The 21,204-nt window shown below is 34.2% G+C and overlaps 1 protein-coding gene across 1 annotated transcript in view; it reads left to right on the forward strand.

The window, feature by feature from the left end:
* The window catches only part of SGCZ (sarcoglycan, zeta), a 233,647-nt gene extending 217,409 nt beyond the window's left edge, over positions 1-16,238 (forward strand). Inside the window, exons 6-7 of the mRNA XM_009335134.1 lie at positions 4,922-5,045; positions 16,032-16,238. Of these exons, the coding sequence (XP_009333409.1) occupies positions 4,922-5,045; positions 16,032-16,238 (331 nt within the window). The remainder of the gene's footprint in view (positions 1-4,921; positions 5,046-16,031) is intronic.
* The last annotated feature ends 4,966 nt before the right edge of the window (positions 16,239-21,204 follow it).

The following is a 21,204-nucleotide window of genomic DNA, read 5'->3' on the forward strand; positions in this document are numbered from 1 at the left end:
GTAGCCAAATTGTGCCCTTAAAGGTTAGGTTCCCACATAGATCAAAGAGAGCTTCACATGAACATATGAGAATTTTGCTTCTTGATAAAGGATAGCTGATGATCAGTGAACAATATTAAAGATTCATGAGGCCTGCACATTTACCCTTGCATTTCAATTAAAAAAAAAAATCATCCTGAAAATATAAGCTGTTAAAAAGATAAGATGAAAATATAAGCTGTTAAAATGATAAGATAAAAATATAAGATGTTAAAAACATTGGAATACAACAAGCTTCAAGAAAAATAACTCTTCTGACAATGATTCATGTGCATCTTGCAGAGGTGCACATTTTGATACATGTAAATGTATCAAAAAGAGATTTTTAGTCACTTTTATATATATGTTAAAAAATGCATGTATAATCTTGTAAATAGTGTAAGTGATGAGATTGAAATGAGTGAAGAGTGAATAGTAATTTTAATTTCATAGCATTCCCACTGTGATGTCTAATGCAGGTAATCAAGAATCCTCTGTTTGAATACTTGCAATATCTTAAAAAAAGTCTTCCAGATTTTTGTCACCATAATCCTAAAAGTCCCTGGTTATTCTTTATGCATACTACTGGAGCTTGCAGCCTGACTTCCAGGAAATGGACTGAATGGAAAGCCTAATTTTATCTAGCACCATCAGTGTTCAGTGGACTCCTTTAAGGACTCTTAGTCTCACTGGACAACTCTTGAAAACAGTTTCTTTGAGCGTTAGGGCAGCCAGCTGTTCTTTTCATAATAATAGAAATGGAAAGAATATATATTTAAAATTGTTTGAGGTTTCTGGAAAACAACATTTTCAAAATTATTTTTTAAAAAAATTCTTAATTCTAATTTGGAACAAAATGGCTTCACTTGTGGAAGAGGAAGGCCCTGCATTCTATGCGGTTTCACGGTTGGGAGTGCTTGTTTACAAGGAAAAAGTAGGAAGAGGGATAGAGAGAGGCTTGGCACATCCACTTGTCTTCCCTTCTCCTCTTTGTGTACCTTACCACTCTGCAGCCCCAGTTTGCCACAACTCTTTACCTACAGGCAGCAAGATAGATGTCACAATTATTTTAATCTATAGAAATCTACAAAAGGTTAGCAAGTCAATGTGTAGATTTTCCATTGGTTCTATATTTGCAAAACTTTTCTTTTAATAACAGGATTCCTGTGCTAACTGAAAAAAACCCACAACAACGTATGTTGGCAAGACCATCATATATAAAAGTTAAATACTTGGAAGTATTGAGGTATTTCTTGATCACCAGGAGTAAAGATGCCAGTAAAGGGGAAATGAGTACCTGCTTTACATGTGCGATCTCTAGTTGACAGCATATTTTTTAGTCCCCTGTTTTTAATACAAATTCCAAATTGGTAGAGGTTCATATCGGTTGTTTTACTAAGTAGCATGGGTTGGATCCACTGCTTAAGTAGACACGAAGCAAATAAATTATTCACATCTGCACAGGGGAATCTTCTATTTCCTTCTATTTTAAGAAATACCTTCTGCTAGCCAACAGAACAAAATTAACATAGATAAATTATATCCCATGTGAGTATGAAGGATATGCAAGAGGTAAATCTAAAATATTTCTTAAAACCCAAAATGAAACCTTTCGGTTCATCTTTTAAAAAATTTTTCTCTAATGCAATCTAGGTCAGCTTGTAAACAGAAAATACCAAATGAAAAATAAATGTTTCTGCATTTCTGATGAGAAATATTTTAATACCTTCAAAGGAACATATTCAAGATATTTGAAAAGCTTCCTTTTTTAGCAATAATTCTTTAATGAATTCAACTCCAATTCATATCGCTTTGATCCTCTGAAATTTATCTTTTTTCCAAATTAACCATTGATAATTAAAAAGGAAAAAACCCTTCTCTGCTTTGGATATATCATCTGCCTGCATCACATATAGTGAATTGACAGATTATATTATTTAAAAACCTCTTTTTAAAAGTCTCTTTGTCTTTCCTATAGTGTTGTAGTTTCTGTCTAATAATAGCAGTAGTTACTTTCTCCATCATAGCTATTTGTTGTTCGGGAAAGAAAAATTAAATTATATGAATAGGTTTCACTCATAGATGTAAATGCCACTGTGACAGGCCATCAGTAAATCTGAAAGGAAAGCAAATTCTTGATATGTTATTGTAACAATGCATTTTTCCTTGGAGGGATGAGTATTACAATGTGGAGTGTTACAATAAGTTTATGGTAGAGATTAAAGCTTTCAGAAATATGACAAAGAAAAAATATTATAAAGCAGCAGCATATCAAACATAATTTATCTCAAAACATTGAGGAAATAATCTATGTTTATAGACTTTTGCATTTCCAGTAACACGCTGCAGATTGTGCAGCTAAGTCACTTTTCAAATGTCGATCATCCGAAGAATAATAATAAGAGAAGTAAATTAGTAGATTTAGGCATTCAATTTTACTAATAGATGGGTGGTGTTTTAAAAACTATTCTGCTGATCATCAGCCATTTATTGTCATTTCTACCACATTATTTGATTTCAGGAAACTGCTAAAAAAAAAAAATCTATTGTCTGAAAAAGAAATTTCTTCTCCACAGTGTGTAGAAGGCTGATATTAACAAGTTCTTCTCAAATTGAGAAATTAGTTGCCCAAATGTCTTCATTTTAGACAAATTGGAAGTAATTTGTGTTAATGTAGTTCATTAAAAACTGATGAAACTAGACAAAACAACTCTGAGCTAGACACTGTCATGTGCTTTGGAAAAAAAAGTTTATTCTTCAAACAAAATAATAGTTTCTTGAAAGATATTCCTAAACAGATTTTTATTGTCCACCTGCTGAAAAATTTCAGTCAGGGCTGAGAGTGGTTTTGATGTTACGAAACCAGAAATATTTGTGACTTTGCTAATACACATCAATTCAATGCAATAAATGTAGTTAAGAGCTCTTTTGTCTTCATGATTATGAAATGGCAGATGAAACCACTAAGAAATGTTAATATTCCTGGAAAGCAGGTTATAAGTCGCAAAAATATGCTGCTGAAAAATATGGAATGGAAGTATCCAATCATTTAACATTTATACAATTCAATGTCCTTTTAAATTCAAGGTAAAACCTCATTAAGGCAACAGAGTACTTTTGAAAACCTAATTTCTAAACTTTATACAGTTTCTAAAAGGTTTTGGAAGCTCTTTTTCTGCTGTCTTATAGTCATCAGAAGTTCACAAACCACCACCTGAAAAACACTGATGTACATGATTAAATAATTCATGATATTTAGATTCTTCCCTGGTACAAAGAACTGCAGAACCTTCTATTAACTTCTCCCTACAGTGTCAAAAAAATGAAAGAAAATGGCTTAGCACTAACAGAAATATAGATTTTTCTCCTATCTATATGTATCCCATGTATGCTTTTTTTTATATAGGTAGCTGCAAATAGTGTTTTCCTCTATCTGGACACCTGCTTTTAATAGTTTCATTTTGTGTTGCCAAACAATTGCTTTCCTTTTTTTTTTCTCCTTTCCCTGTTGAGTATCAGTGACATGTAACAAACAAATATTTCACAGACACCATCTCAGTGACTTACTTTGCATGCAAATGTGGCATTTTGGTTCCAAAATGATAATCCATCACTATTCTGTACACTTAAAAAATTGAATAGTTGAAATGCACTGAAATTCTCTTGTTCCGTTGCCTGACAGATCTTTCATTTGGCTTTTCTGTAGCAAATTCTTTGTCAAACTGTTCTTTCCTTTATAAATCTAGCACCTCATTATATTTTTGGATGGATGTGACCTAACACTCAAAATACAATTTGTTGAAGAGGGAAATACAATGGTTTCTTCAAGCTACTCATTCCAGACATTTCTACCATTAATATATTTCATCTTACAAAAAGCCTGTGTTCAGATAAAGTGGAACTATGTTCTGTCATTATATTATTGGGATATAAATAGATTAAAAGATTTGTCTTCCTCTTAATGGGACTATGCAATAAGTCTACAGCTGAACACAACTGGAATCCAATTTTTTTTTTCCTAGTTCAATACAGTTTTCATCCGATCATCTTTCCTAGTCAGTGTGTGAGCACAACTTCTACGAAATCCTTGCTTTAGTACTTCCCTTTCAACAGAAACCTGTACAATACTGTGAGACATCATAGCTAAGAAAGTATCATAGTTCTGCATTAAGGTTGATGGAGGATGTTGAGGGTAGAGAGAAATGGAAAGACTGACAGTAGAAGAACAATAGTTGCTTTGAGGAAAGATGCCAAGACCCAGCTATCTGCATCTTAATACTATTATAACAGGGTTAAAGAGCATAATGAGTATTTTACAGAACAGAAAAAGCATGCAGAAAACCCACAGTAATAGAGACATAACAGATTTTCTTTTCCTCTCTTCTTTATACATAATGCTGCTACACCTACCCGAAATATGAATGAGCCTGTGAAGGCAAAGTCATTCTAGTCAGTTTTACATCATTATTTAAAACTTTTTAAGTGTTTTGTTTTCTTTTTATTTAGTTGAGCATTTGTCATCGGTCACTAAGCAGACTCGTTATTAAGCTGTCATTACAGAAGCACTCACAGAGACGTGTGGATTCTTAAGTACCTATATTTCAGCATTAGTACAGTCAGTAAATTAGGTACTAATGCCGGAAAGCATCACTTAGCAGACAAGCTTATATCAGTATATGCTTAAATGCTGTCTTAAATAGGAATAGATTCAAACACATACTTAATTTTTTTTTCTTTCCCTGGGCCGTAAAGAGTAGTGAGAGAATCACATGTATAACTCATTTTTACTCCTTTACCTTTCAAAATACATTTATATCTACATGCTTTGTGGGTTTTGGGCCTGGGTGGCTTTTGGTGGTTTGATTCAGTGCATTTTTTCTCAGTGATTGTTTTTGTCTTTCAGACTTGAATCTCCTACTAGATCTTTGGTGATGGAAGCACCCAGAGGAGTGCAAGTCAATGCAGCTGCAGGAGACTTAAAGGCTACCTGTAGGAAAGAACTGCACTTGCAGTCCACAGAAGGGGAGGTAAGTTCAGCTGGTAGAAATGTTCTAGAGCTCTGCCCAGCGTAACGCAGATGATGTGAGGGTAGTTTATTCAGCAGCAAGGTAAACATCCCAAGAAGTGTTCTGCATTTGCCTACGTTAAAGTGATTTTGGTTTAACTTGCTCAATTATTAATACTTATTTGCTTTTTCCAAGTATTTGATTCACTAAGTTTCATTCACACTGAAAAAAAAAAAAATTAGTTAAATGAATATAGATAAGAATTATTTTTAATCTAAGAGTCAAGGAAAAAGCTACCCAGTCCTTCAGTGTATCCATGGGACAGAGACAGCTAAGTGATGGCGGTAAAAAATTACTTTGGATGAATCTGACAAACTAAGAGAGAGAAGTTTGGATTAATTTGGATTAATACTTCATTAAACCTCATGAAGAGGTTTAACAAATTTGTTCTACATGTGGTTTATTTCCTTGAACTGTTACTATCTCTGTAAGAGAGACATGGTATATTCACTGTACTGTTTCATTAATGTCTTGTTTCAGTGATCAGCTCGTCATAAAAATATTTTGGTATAGATTCTTCATGTGTAAACCTGTGCAAACTCATGAAAAAGATTTTAAATTGGGTCACTGGTTTGGTTGGTAATCCATGTATTGCAGAAACGCATGAAAGATTACTGGAATGAGAGTCCTTTCATCTTCAATCCTTAAAATGATATATCCTTAAAAAAAGCTTGTGCAAAGGTATCAAAGGCTCTCAGATTTCTGTTAGGCACTTCGGAGAAATGGATAGATTTTCAAAGTGTTCTTAGTGGGACTTGCCAGGTTACAGCACTTTTGGTAAACTAGTTGTTTAATGTAAATATCTAATTGGGAATGGAGCTCTTTAGAAATTTTTTGCCTTTTGTGTTTGTATTTTGTATTTTCTACCAATGTTCCCAGATACTTTACAAACTATCCAAATAAGCAACAACAAACAAAAAAACAGCATTCACATCTGTGACAGCTAATTCCCTGCAATTCACACTCTTTGCATTACAATGCAGACAGGAACATTTTTGGCCAATATACTGTATCAAAGGCCTACTTTGATAACATTTTTCTATTGATGCAAGTATCTGTCATGCATAATTAAAGCACAATATTTTCCTAATTCAGAGCCTCAAATATTTATATACCATATGCCCCGCCTTATTTCTGAGTTTCTCCAAAAGCCAGCTCTTCCCACAATCTCTCATCATTGCTTAGCACCTCTCTAAATATGAAGTCTTTGCTACTGTTTCCTAAAGTTGCTGATATAGCAGTAAGGACAATCTAATCCTCTTTTGATAGTAAATATCGTCCTCCCTCACCCTTGTCCTTTCTGTGGGTATTTTTATTGCAGGGGCTACAGCTTCCTGTAACCTTTCCTGCTTCCCCTCCATAAATCCCTGCCTGCCCTAATCTAGTATGTTTCCTACATTTATTAACATAAATTAAACATAAAAGAATATGTTTCTTTGTTCTTTCCCTTCATGATATTGCCAGAGGGAAAAAGTAATACTCAAATGTAAATGAAAAAAAAAACCAAACCCAACCGAAAGACTGTTACCTTTCCTCAATCCCCCATGATCCCTGAAGCAATGGTTGTATCTATGTCTTGGTTTATTATTGTGCATCTCTGTGGTGCATTGTACAAATATTTAATCTGTGGATTCATCAGGCGTTTTTCTCTAGATCAACACTGTGAGTTTATTGCATGATGTCTAATTTTTCTTAAGTATTTACTACACTTACTGAAAATGTAGTTTTGGAAATAATGTCCTATGACCTCAGTTGGACTTTGAGAATGGCAACCCAAGAAAAGTTATGATGACTATATTATGTATTATTCAGAATTGGAATTCAATTCAGTATTAAATGCTTTGTAGGAAAAAAAAATGCCAGTGTAAAGCAGACTTTGCTGAACTTCATATTCAAAATCATTATATTCCTTTACATGGTAAGTAAGACTTTGCACATCTGTGATTTCCCACACAGATGTTAGATTGATAGTTATCAGAAAACAAGCTATTCCCAAGGAGCAGTTCTGTAAACATACACCCGACAAAGTTCAAAGTATCTAATTATCTCTTGAATACCTGCAATTCCAATAAGAGCTGTAAAGAACTGTACCTTAAATCTACAGAGAAATTCCATCCTGAGGTCTGACCAATGCCTTTATAGTCTGCTATTTTATCTCTTACACTGCAGAGGGTCAGAGGAAAATGCAGAAACACTTTGGAAGGCATACAATGAGCTTCCACAGCATCACCGTTATGTGAAGTTCCCGTGTCCACACTAGGGAATTGCTGGATTAATTACAGCCTGGTGTGAGGAACCAGGGTAAACATCTGATGGATAAAATGTCTACATAACAAAATATTGATTGATATCCTTGCTTACAGCCCACAGATACAGCACAGATTAGCAGACAGCATGGAAAAAAGTGTAAAGGTTTTATCATTACTCATTTTTAAGAAAACACATTCTAAAACAAAAGAAAGTATCTATGTCAAAAATAATCATTTTAGCCTAAAAATGCATGCTTTATCAGTCAAGTTTCTTTCACTAATAAAAGAATGTTGTCTTTGTGAATTGGATCTGTGAACCATTTTTGTGATAAGACATTTTTTGTACTAGAAAAAATACAAGCTTTTGGTATTATTCTCACACTGCTTGACTAAATTTAACTTTTTAATATTTGTAAGCTTATTCAAAAAATAATGAAAGATATATGAATTCATATTTTCCTTCTATAGGATAATTATTGCCCTATTATGCCAGAAAATAGCTATGTGGCATCTGGAATCAACCAGTTATAGCCATGTAGCAGAACATTATGAATTTACTGTAGATTAATATATGAATCATATATTTTCCTTTTATTTAAGAATAACTTCAGAATATTTTTTAAGAACGTGTTTATGAAATACTTTTCCTCTAGCCTTATTTCTTACGCAGTATAATCTCTAGCCTCCCACATCATAAACTGAAAGCCTCTGCAAGCACTCTGAATTCCACTGTTTGATACATTTTCTTTTTATTTACTGCAGTATTATAATAATCCTTTTAGCCCTATTACGCATTATAATGCGTGATCCCAGACTGAATACTGGGGACTGTAATTTAGACTCAGATTCTGCTGCCCTTTATAAAGCTCTTGAGCTGCACCCTTGTGAGTCGAGGCATCAGCAGAATCCTTTGATTCAATTATAGCTTGGCATTTAGTTGTGAACTATGTATTATTCTATAAATAAACCATAACCAATGGTTTAAAGCAGCAATCATTTACAAGGAAAATGAAACGTGAAGCTCCAGGCTCTAGCTGAATCTATTGGTTCACATATGAAGAAAAAGAACATTTCTTGCCTGGAAATTCAGCACAATGACTGCTAGTTGACTACTGCTTCGTTCACATAAACAAAATGCAAAAGTACAGATCAGTTTTGAATTCTGTAGATACTAGATTTTGCGAGGCATAAAAATATGTTCGAATTGAACCTGAAATGTATTATCATATAATGATAACAAGCTTAAAGGATTATTTGATGTTGTCCACTGGTTGGTCTAACAACTAATTTTAATGGTTTTCACAATACATCACCCTTTGAAGAAGAAAGCTGCTAACTAGCCTCAGCTCTCATGACTCTTGTGCAGCTGCTATTTATTTTTGCAAGCAGCTTCTATGTAAGCTGGGCTCTGCACTTTCATTGCATCCCATTGACTATCAAAGAACAAGTAAATAAAAGGAGAAAGAGGCACAGAGGCTTCTCATTTTTACAAACATGTTCATATTAGTCACCCTGTCTGTGACCTTTTTCCTATTTAGTTCTTTATGCCCTTGTATTTCCTTGTCAAATTACACTCCTTCATAGCATCGTTTGTAGACTATATTTGGTTGTTTCTGGCATAATGAGGCTGATGCCTTGGTAAGGCTTATAGCTGTCAAATTAAAAATGAGCAATAATCTTTAACAGACAAGTTTACTCAAAATCAGTGTAGCAGACAAGAGGCCAAGTTTATATTTACCGTTTTAGCACATCACAGTTTATGAAGCATACACCCAAGATTATTTGCAGAGACTAACAAATGCATATAGTATTAACATTTGATCTATAATCTTATCCGGTTCTCTCTCTAAGTCCAGGAGATGTATTTAACACAGAGATTAATACTTAATAAAACTGGAGTAATCTTCACTTGTAAACCCAACCAACAGTACCATTTAAAGCATTGTTTTTGGTGGGGGTTTTGTGGATGGTTTTTATGTTCTGAAACAGAAAAAAAAAAAAGGATTTTTAGAATTATTTAAATACACTGAACTGGCATTACCTCGTTCTGCGAGCTGCTTGCCATGACTATGGAGAAATGGCTGATCAAAGGCAACAACATTTTGTAGATTAGTTCAATTCAGCCAAGTTATGTTTGCCTGAGATTAAATGTCTGCAAAAAAAAATTTAAGTGTTTGATATGGATGAAGTGAGTTCAATAAAAAATAAGCAATGGCAAGCTCTAGAGCTCAAAGATCCACTGTTTATTCACCAAAAATTGTCTAACAAATGTGTGCTGCATTTTGTTTTCACAGCCCTTTTTCATGGTATTAACCAGTTGACTTGTCACTGTTGTCTGGGAGGAAAGAGATTAGTGGAAATGAAGGGAAATTTTTCTGTATTTTTTTAATTATTGGTTTCAGGAACTCTATTAAGATGTTTTGACAGATATTTAAAATTCTTAAAATGCCATGTTATTTTTAAACAAAAACTTTCATTTTCAACTTAAAGCAGTTATTAATGTGTAAGTTAATTTATAGTAAAAAACACTTTTATGTAGAAGTCTACAACCAAAATACAGTGTTCCCAAACTGCAAAAGCAAAGTGTTTTAACTGACATCACCCATCTTTGAACTGTTTGTTCATGGGCAAATTTTGAAGACCAACACCACAAGCCATTTTATTAGAAAGAGAAAAAGAAGTTATGATGAATAATTTATTATATAAATAAAATATTTTTCCATTAATATCACATTTTAATCTAGTTCTGATTTGAATGGTAATTAATTAATGAATTTTTGTACTCGGTAGACTAAGCACAAATATTCCAAATACATTTCCCTTTCTGGGTTGGGTACATAAATCACAAAGAAGTCACATCTGTCCCCTGATTGAATGAATTTGCAAAGACTTCTTATATCATGTAGAATTTGATTCTGGGAATTCTTGTGTACGAGACTACCATTGGCATTCCATTAGCACTGGAGCTTGTAAACTTCTACTGGTCAACATTCACAGCAACCCCATTTGATCATCACTGAAAATTATTTCCTTAATAGAAAGAATAAATACACCGGAAAGTTTTTACTTCAGTAGCCACCTATATAAATTGCACTGGGCTTGTAACTCAGAAGTTACAATATATGCTTGTGTTTATTTAACACAAATTTACAAAAATGTGTACTAAAAATGAAACGATTCTCATAAACACCACTTCAGTATAGAAGAGTCAAAACATATATTCTTCCATTCAGGCAAGAACTGTACACTTCACTAATGTACAATGTTATATTTAACATGTATATATGTTAGTTTTCAAATCACTTTCAGTTGTCAGTAGTTCCAGGCATAACATGGAGGTGGGAATGGGAGCAATATTAATAAAAGAAGAAACTTGCCAGGGTGGCTCTGTCCAGGTGTATCAGGTATAATCTTTAGAAAGAGAACATTCACCACACCAGACCACGCTTTGGCCTAAAGGTCTCATTTGTCTTGTGGTCAGTTGATCCTACTCCTGCAGAGAATACGTTTTCAATACACAGATTGTACTAGATCTTTTGGTCTTCTCTGAATGTTTATTATATTCAGTTTAATCCCAGTCATCACATTGATTTCACTGTTTTAACTGTTCCTCAATACTATTAATCATTATGATAGATACGATTCCAGACATTGTGCTAGCATATGTTTAGATTGTACAGTATATATGCTATCAAGTTAATATTTTAATTTTCCATTATGAAATTTTTTTCTTTTTCTCAGAACTATCTTTCAGATTTTATGAAAGCTAGTTTAGGTGAATGGTTTTAAAGTAAATGTCAAAGACACAGAGAAGTGTTAGAACAAATGGCCCATGTGAACTGAAGTACTGCAATTTATCTTATAGTTCATCTCCACCTTGAATGTTAAAACATACTGGCATATGAAAATTACATAGTTGAGTCTAGTGACCCAATCTATATAATCCTCTTTGTATGTATGCTTCGGACAGCATATGCAGAAGAGCAAAAAGACGAGACAAAATCTTACATTGTTATAATTCAGATTAATTCTGAAGAGCCTAAGGGAATCCAAAAGGTTTATCTAGTGAGATGTCATTACACTGTCTCCTCATACTGGTTGATGAACACCAGCCTTTCAGTTTTCCTTCTTTTCTTTCACATTTCCTACAGTTTCCTGCCATTTCTTATCTACATTAGTCCAGAAATATGCCTTTGCAGCTCTGTAGAATTACCTGTCTAATCAAACTCCACATGAATACAGAAAATTCTTCAATGTTTATAAATCCTAACTCTTTCGTTTGGCTTTATCAGCTTAGCCTATCATCTCCTCTTTTGAGAGGACTTAGTCATGAACCCAGTGGAAAACTTTTATACATGGCAGGTTCATATCGCTGTATGAAATGGCATGTAGGAATATTTGATCTTTTACCTCATGTCTATATCTTGCCCACTGAAAGTTTTCTCCTTCAATTTAGTTCTTTGGTTTGTAGATAACCTATACTTTCTGGCCTGCCTTCCTCTCCTTTTCCCTCTCACTGTTAATCTCACAGATTAACAATTACAGTCTGATGAGCAGATGACTTGCAGATCTCCATTAGCAAAAAAAGTATGTAAAAAGAGTACAATTTTCCATTCCTATCACATGCCCTACAGGCTGATTCAGTTTGCTACTTTAATTAGTCAGAAACCGGGTCTACTTTTAAAAATTATAGGGATAATATATTTTTCTTGGCACTAAGATGCACAAGACAAAGCAGTGATCTAGGATTTCTAAACCTTGAGTATTTAGAGGGAATGATGCTGCACAGTGCTCTGCTCTCTGTGAAATAGCATTTCTCTGAGTAGCTGCTGCCTTTTCCATTTTGTAACCCCTCAGTCAGTCTCCTACAATGTTTCAAGAATGGATAAAAGTTTTGTTTTTATCCTTGCCTATTTATCTGCTGAGGTGTGAGACTCACAGAAAGAGCATGACTGGCTTGCATGGCCTTGATGCGTATGAAGTATTAAATGGCTTATCTCATACTTTTCACAGCACAAAAGATTAGAGAAAGACTGTGTATACAAGCACTTCCATTAACTACTGTCATCTAGCAACAGTGTTCCTTGGGAACATAATACTGTTCAGTTTTTTTGTCTTGCCACTTCTTCCCTTCTCTTTAAATACCTCACAACATCAGGCATAAAACAGTAAGTAGTTTAAGTTTTACTGATGTTGGAGGACTTTTCGGCCATGAATTTCAGTTTTTATCAGATGATAGGAGGGGAGAGGGTATATCCTCAAACATGGACTATGTTCCTCTGAAATTCCTTATGTATTGGGCTACTATAATGATATATTTGGACCCCTGCTTAACTGATAGATAGCAAAGTTACATCTGTAAAGTTAGTCTTTTATTTACAACCTTGACAGCATATGTACAGAGTAGATTTTAATGCTAGCTTTAAGCCATCTTTATTAATCCTCATCATCTCGGGCTTCCCCAGGGATTAGCTATAGGAGTCTGTTTAAATTGCACAGCTTTCCCATTGCTCTTTCTGCAAAGGCATAGAGCTTGTTAGACTCACCGCGGCAGATACATCCTCACAAGAAGCCACTTCAGTTTTTCTCAGACACCATACCCCTGTATCCACTTTGCTCACCAGATGTTCTGGGATGCGTGCTGGGACAGGACCTAATAGCTACCACTCAAGATTATGACACCAGAAAAACCTGGATTGATCTACATCACAGTGTGAAATTTGTAAGCACCAGTGGAAAAGCATGCACAGCTATGCTTAAAAAGATCATTTAATTTAATGAGCAAAATAACCGACCTACATTGTATTGTAATGCACACTGGAGTAAGGTCCACTGGATTAAAGTCTTAGAGTAGTACACTACAGAACATCTGCAGTGAGGGTTGCAGAAGCGTAGCTGTCCTGATGTAAACAAACACATAAAAATATTGAGCTCCTAGAAAAAAAGATAATAAAGTTCAAGAGAATTTAATCTAGCCTGATCTCTGACACGTCCTCTGATTTTTTTCTGAGTTAATTCTTGTCTTTGAATCAACAAGACATGTCTTTTAGAACCCATTTAATTTTGATTTACAGATTTCTCATGATCCTTCCCCATCACCACTGCAGCTAAACTGTTAAAATGGCCAGTCACATGCTCTGTCAAAAGTACAAATAGCTAATCTTCTACTGTTGGATTTTCTTACATGTATGTCTCCTACACTGAAGTGCCTTTTATTATCATGTATATAATATTCCAATATCTCCTGCTTCTATTTTTTTAAACAAAAGCGTAGAAATAGTATTTTTGTTATCTTCTTTGATATTCTAAGTATATTAGGGCTTACAGAAAATCAGTATTAAAAGTCCAAAAGGCTGCTCAGATTTTTTTTGAGATCTATTTGTTAAAAGATATAAAAAGCTGCTGATTAAAAGTATATGACATTACTGGCTCCTGTTTAATATCCTGTTGAGTTACTGTTGAAATTGAAAGTATTTTATCACAGTCATGTTCTGACATCAATACTTGATCCTTCTCCAAGTACAGAACTATGCTGAGCACTATTCAGTATAAAAGATACACTTATACTTACAGATACACTTATGTAGAGCTTACAGTGTTGAATGCAACTGGATTTTTACTCAATACTATTGATAACTCCACCATTGCCACATTAATAGTGGACTTGTTAACATTTCATTTATTCTTGATATAAGAAGTGGAAGTGTACTTTTTATTACCCGTCACTCCACTGACTGATGATTATGTCCTTTGTTTCCTTCCTACATTTTAGCAATTCCTAGCTTCTAGTTTGCTATCAAATTCTTTTTTTTCCCCATCTATTATTTTGTTTTCTTATTATGCTTGCTATAGTTACTTTCACATTTACTCCTAGCTGAGCTGAATGTTTTTACACGTGTAATCTTTTTTTTCAGTTGTAATACTGGCAGAACATTATTAAATTGTTCCCAACGCCATCCAAATTTCTTCCATCTAAATTATTTCTGTGGGGGGGTTTGTCTCCTAATTATTTCAGGTCTATAATACTGGACTTTTAAAGCAGCTATGTGTGTATGTGTGTGTAAATTATTCATTCCTTTGTCATATAAATTACAGAACAAAGATAATAATTTGCTGCATTTTAGTTTTGTAACCATTTCCTCTATCAGTCAGGATGTGAATTAAAACAGGCATCGTGCCACGCGGTTGTCACCTGTGCCTCCGAGATTCTCCCTTTCTGTCCCTTTTAGTGTAAATTGGCAGCGATGACAGTATGTTACTCTGGGAGGTGGAGAACTCACAATGATGGGCGGTTATATTGTTTGGGGCTACTTTCAGCCTGTATTTCCTTCGATGATCCCAGTCGTTTACAGTGCTTCTGCTGTGAACGGCAACATGTCTGTGCATCAGTCTTTGTATGGGATTTTGTACAGTCTTCTCTCCTCAAATTTTTCCCAGCCTGCTGTCCTTCACCTCTCTCCAGCAGGGGCTTAATAGTGTTTCTGTGCTGCTTTTCTGCCATATACCACTGATTTTATCATAAAATAATACTTGTCTCCTGTAGAAAAAAGCAATACATGCCATATCTCCCCAGATTCTTTACACATACTGCCAACATTGTGATATAATGGTACCAAGCTGGCTTTGCTGATTTTCAATACCTTATAAAAAACACTAGTAAGTATTTAAGGAACTCACCTTTTCCTAAGCTTCGTACTGTTATCTGCAGGGCTTAAAGCCATTTTGATTTGTTACCTGTTGTCTTGAAGTTCATAGTCTGCACCTGAAGTAATGACTGATCTTACTTTGGCTTTCATTTACTCCTTCAGTAAATAAAAAAATAAACTCTAAGCAGCTGGAAACTCATCTGTTTGTGCCAATGGAAAACATGGTTTTTTCCTGCTTTAGTAACCTAATTTCATGACATTGTTTATTAAACACTCTGGAAATGTAATGTAAGTGTAAACATTGCAAAACTTGATACAGATTCATGAACGTTGCTGGTATTTACTGTCTCATACTGACTTATGTTATTTCCAATGGAAGGAGACTAAAAAAAAAAACCAGTACTTTTAAATCATATTCAATGTTCAGAAACAAATGGGAATAGCTTGATGACCTTCTTAATAAGACTTTAATCTGAAATCTTTTCTCCTCTTAATATAGGTCAACTAAGCTCTTTATTTTGTGCGTATGACTCTGTACCCTTATTTAATTATTCTCTGGATGTAGCTGTTGTTAAACCGCCACAATTTAGCACAGTTCAGCACATATTTCCAGCTGCTTACAGGAACACACTGGGGAATGTGCTTTAATATCACTTCACACTTATTAAAATACAAATCATTCCAGAGCAAGTATATGCTACTGCCATTAATGAATAAATTTTAATCATAAAATGTACAAGTGAAAATTCAACCTATTCAAGAATCTGAATAAACATGAAGTATTTGTATGTACTGTAGTAATGAGTGTTAATGGTTATACAACTACACAGAGTTGAAAAACAAGAAATGCTGACAGCTTTTTTATTCCTAAAAATAATTTTCTTATACATATTTTTAATATTTCTAATAACCTTTCTAATACTTCTAATAAAATATTTCTAATTTTTTTATATATTTCTAAAAAACTCATGGCTCTGCCTCAAAACAAGTCTTTAAAATATGTCATGATGCTGAAAGAAATTTACTTTTTTTTTTCCCCCCCTCTTGTGTAGATATTTTTAAATGCAGATACAATCCGTCTGGGAAATCTACCAGTGGGTTCCTTCTCCTCTTCCTCCTCCTCTTCCTCACCCAGCTCTTCAGCTCCTCGCCAGACTATCTATGAGCTCTGCGTGTGTCCCAATGGTAAACTTTACCTGTCCCCAGCAGGAGCAGGCTCCACATGTCAATCCAGTAGCAACATCTGTTTGTGGAGCTAGAATGACTCCAATTTATCCTCACACCAGAATAGCCTTTTGTTACTATCCCTCTGCTTCACAGTTCTGCTCGGTTTCCCTTGTGACAAGTTCGACGCTTCAAATGGCCTGCAGAGCAACTTCTTCCAGTGTAAGCAGGAATACAGCGCTGCCTTCTCTTGTGGTTTGTGTTGCCACTCAACGTAGAGATGGGAGTGAGATATTCAGAAATCAATGTATTCTTCATCAGGAAACCTGGAACATAATATCACCTTTTGTCCAAAAGGGAGAATAACACAGGTGCCTTTGCTACATGAAGTGAAGCACATAGTTTTAGATTTTTGCAGGACCTGGATATGAACTGCATATATATATATATACAGTACATAAACAAATTTACCCAGAATCTGATGGTGAGATGAATTGGTTCCCCCTGTATGACAAATAACTTTACTGTCTGAAAGCACAATTTTCCATTCATCTTTTTGGATGTAAACTTTTATCCCTGAATTTTAAAATTTTGAAGCATTGTGTGATGCTTGCTTTACTAAACAATTAAATTCAGTAAATGGTTTTTAACACAAAAAGAGACAGAATCCCTCCCTGAGTTTGGTTTCTTTAAAAGTGTGTTATTACTCTTTGTCTACTAAGTCTAGGGTTTTGTACACTAGGTAAATTTTGGAAGTGCTCAGCAATATTACCTTGCAGAGTGAAAAAGACATCTGCTCTTGTTTGTCAGATCTGAATGGCCTTATATAGGATTTTTGTGGCTACTGCATGTGAAGCGATGGCTTTAAGTAGAACATACAGTTTCTGGAAAAGAAGAACAGGGTTAGGAGGGAAATACTGATGATATGTTTGTTGATCAGTGTGTTGCTCTTCACAAGGTATTTATAATTGGCAAACGCAAAAACAAGAGAAAATCTTCAAAGGTACATCTTGTTCATTTTCTAGCTATGTCTAACTGCTGCCATTTGAACACAGTACAAACATTAGTACTAATGTAACGTGTAATGCTGAGAAGCAATGCACTAACAACTGGTATGACATTCACATTTATTATTCTCTTTTGTTTACCATCTGCTGCTAAGGTTTTCAAAGTAATAGTAATATATATAAGAACACATATTAAATGACATTCAATATTAAAAAGTATATTGATATTACACTGACTTTATCAGGTCTGTGTTTAAATTGTGCAGCCCCATTTGCATTCAGATCTCACTACTGACTTCCTTTTTTTGATGTTTGATGTGGGATTTCTTTCTTGTATCAATGTTCATACTTGTTTGGCTTGGTTGGTAATTGGTTGGAAATCTTATAAAAAATACTTTGGTATGCTGCTAGTAAATTTATCGCAACATTGATTAACAAGAGTATCTTGAAACTTGCAGAACCCAGGAATGTAAAACAGTATAAAAATATTTCCTATTGTGGAAGATGGCTTGATTACATGAGGTAAGTGTGCTTTTTAATTCTATCCTTTAAGTTACATCACCTAGCATGTAGCTTTAGAGGCTTCTGAATGTAAGATCACCAATGCAATGATGGCTTTTGCAAGATAACTCTAAAGTCAGGGCAGACAGTGCCAGGTGGGTATTTCTACGCAGTACTTTTTTTCTTAGAGAAAAAAAATGAAAATGAGCAAGTTAATACTGTGATTACCTTTCCATTTTATTACCACCTAATAAGGTTGATTTTATTTTCACTTCAGGTGAAATTCACTCCTATGCAGAAGACCAGCACAAGACGTGTCCACGGCTTGACTGGTGCTTGCCTTTCCATTGGCCCTCTTCAGAGGTGTGAATTTCACCCCATAGCAAGAATGCTATATTTGCTGTTTCTACCAGTTAAAGGAAGATTTTAAATGGATTATCTCTTCAAAAGAAGGCTGTTAACAGTTTATTTGTTATTTCTTTGAAAATTTTATTCTTTTACTTGGAAAGAAAATATATTAGAAAATATGACAAGAAAATATATTAGAAGCCTGAGGATTTTTAGTGAGAGGGACAGAAAGAGATACAAGTAACAAAGGAGGTGATAATAAAACATTAGAAAGTGTAACCATACAACATACCCTTAAAACTGTAGGCTTTTTCTTACGCACACAAGTAATAGAATGGTAGTGTGAGAGTCATGTGGATAAACAGTATTTCAGGAGGAAAAGTATATGGATCTGTATGAGGAAACATCTATATGTATTCATTATCTGTGCACACACACATATGCTGGTTACTTAAAAGATGAACAAACAGGTTATAGTGACTAGTCTATTTGGTGAATTAAATTTTGGCTTCTTACAAATTGCACACAAGTAGACTAAGATTTTTTTTTTTTCTCCTGAAATAAACCCACAGGATGGCTTGCAGATACTTTGTCATGAATTTTGCATTGAGAATTTCTTATTTGTTTGTTCTTCACCTTGTGATTACTTACCTGTAATATGTACGAAAAAGGTTTCTGCCCGTTGGATGGAAAGACGCAACCTTTATAAATTTTACACAAATTTGGGTGGGAGTGGGCAGGTAGGAAAAAAAAAAAAATCTTTTGTTACTAGATTCATTTTAACAGCAAGGCTGGAATAATTTACCACTTCGTATGAAGAAAACTCAGGGCAGAGGTGCAGATGGCACATTGGAGTCAACAAAACCAAGCCAGTAAGTCCACATAGCTCTGCAGTGTCAGGATTTTCTTGCTTGGAGTCCCTTCAGTCTGAAGTAGAGAGTATTTGGGAGCTTCAGCAACCTATGAGATAGCATAATGAGTTCTCATGTCTTAATATTCTGATGAGTTTCATAATACTGATGTTTTACTTTAAATCCATTGAAAACTGTAAGAAGGGGAAAAATCTCAGTTTTCATTTTAAAGAATATTTCTAGCCCACATGATTTCAGAGAGCATTGTAAAAGTGATTTCAATGCATTTAGAGAACTAAAAAAATCAGAACACCAATAATAGGTAAGCAGCAGCAGCATTCCTGAGTGGAACAAGAAACAGACACAGTGTTTTTGAATGTTTGGAGCTGGTGATAGTGAAGACCTCAATACTAGAGCTCTTCCGCTTATAGTGCACCCCAAAAATATCAGAAAAATGGCATAATCCCATAATGTCATTTCAGATGGAAGGAAACTAGAAGATCTCATCACAAATTAAAACATGGAGCCATAACTGTGCTATTTCAGTACTAGTTTTATAATGCTGAGGTCATTGTGTACAAAGCCATAGGAAATTTTCAGATTCTTTTTGTCACCTGCCTCATAGATTTCTGGCCCTGTCTCCAAGTTATTTCAGTCTTTGTTGGTCATTTGTATTATATAACATTCAGGTTATGTTTAAGCCCCAGCTACCCTTTCTTTAGGTAGAGTGCTTATCTGACTGAATATTTTGATTGTGTATTTCAGAAAAGAGATGTCACTTCTTATTCTGGTTAAGGCAAGAGTTTCCCATTAACAAATCACTCTGTTGTGACAATTTAGGAAAAGACTGAAGACCTTAGGATATTTTTAAGCATTAATATTAGCGCCATTTAAAAAAAAAATCAGTGGCTAAAATATTCCTCTGAGTTTTTTAACAGTATATGAATACATGTATCAAATAAAGCTTCTTTTTGTACTAAAACATTTGTATGGAAACCACTAAGATGATATTGCAGCTGTTTGACTTCTTCAGGGCTATCCTTATGACAACAACAAAATATATGAAAAGACCTTATTAGATACATGTATTTAATATATACGACAGATTTATCTTCTGTAAAAATATCTGTGTCATTATATTATAGGATACTGTCTCTTTCTTGTTTAAAAAAAGAAAAATAAAAGCATCAGCCAACCTCTCTGAGCACTGTTAGCTGTATGGTTTTGTATTGCAGTTCATTCATTGGTTAAGTGATAAGACCAAAGACCGACACTTCTATTATCTCTAACACTATGACACTGCTGCTTCTACTAATTCTGTTGGAATGAAGAGATGACAAGTTGTAATTACAACATGAAATTGTAACATAGTTTAGATTTGTGCAGCATTTTGAGCTGTAGATTGTTCACTTTTTTCCAGGGTTTAGATTTTTTGTCAGTGTGGTGCGATTACATTACTATTCATACATACAAGAATCTTTTGGTGTTCCTAAGAAAACAAAAGATTATGTATTCCAAAACGTGCCAAGACATTGCTTGTTTCAACTGAAGTTATACTGTTTTGCTTGCAAAACAGTGGCTTGACTGGATAACAAAATTCACTTTAAGTCATTTTAGATGCATAGGATTATTAAGTCTGGGTTGAAGATACAGCCATAAATGTCTAGAAGCATTTAATGAAGGATGTTTAAGTTATTCAGTTGCTAACACCATGTATTATTTTTTATGGTTTTTTAAAGATTCTAAATCATTGTCTAAATAAAAAAAAAATAAAAAACCCAAACCTTAGACTATGGAATTGTTATCAGCTGATTCACTGCAATGCATATGTAAGTTGGATCGAAGTTTGAGTGTCATATTGTTTCAATCAGTACTCAGTAAAGGTCTGCTAACCATTTTTGTTTTGTAACCTTCATGTTAATGATTTTCTTCTGTATATAAATATATAAAAAAAGATGGGAACTATTTTCTTACACATACTATGCAATATGTTTGTAAAACCGCAATATTACCAAAATTACAAAAGCTGTGCTTTTGTACTCTCTTGCTTTATGTAAAACAAATCTTTTTTCTATTTAATGGACTGTCTGTCTTATAATTGTAGATAACATTATTCAAAAGCAGTACACTGTAATGTTAAGATTTTTTATTTTATTTTCCTTGAATTTTTTGTTTTATGAAAATAATAGCAAGGTTTTGGAAGTTGGAAATTGCTTTTTCTTGGAAAGCTAGAACTTTTACAGCATGTATTTAACACAGTAAGTTTGAAATCTCTCCTGTACTTCTTTCGTTTCGTCTTGGTATTTTCATCTGGTGCTATTATATAACCATAAATAAATGTGATATATAAAATA

This window comes from Pygoscelis adeliae, unplaced genomic scaffold (genome assembly GCF_000699105.1).
Source record: "Pygoscelis adeliae isolate BGI_AS28 unplaced genomic scaffold, ASM69910v1 Scaffold21, whole genome shotgun sequence".
Taxonomy (NCBI): Eukaryota; Metazoa; Chordata; class Aves; order Sphenisciformes; family Spheniscidae; genus Pygoscelis; species Pygoscelis adeliae.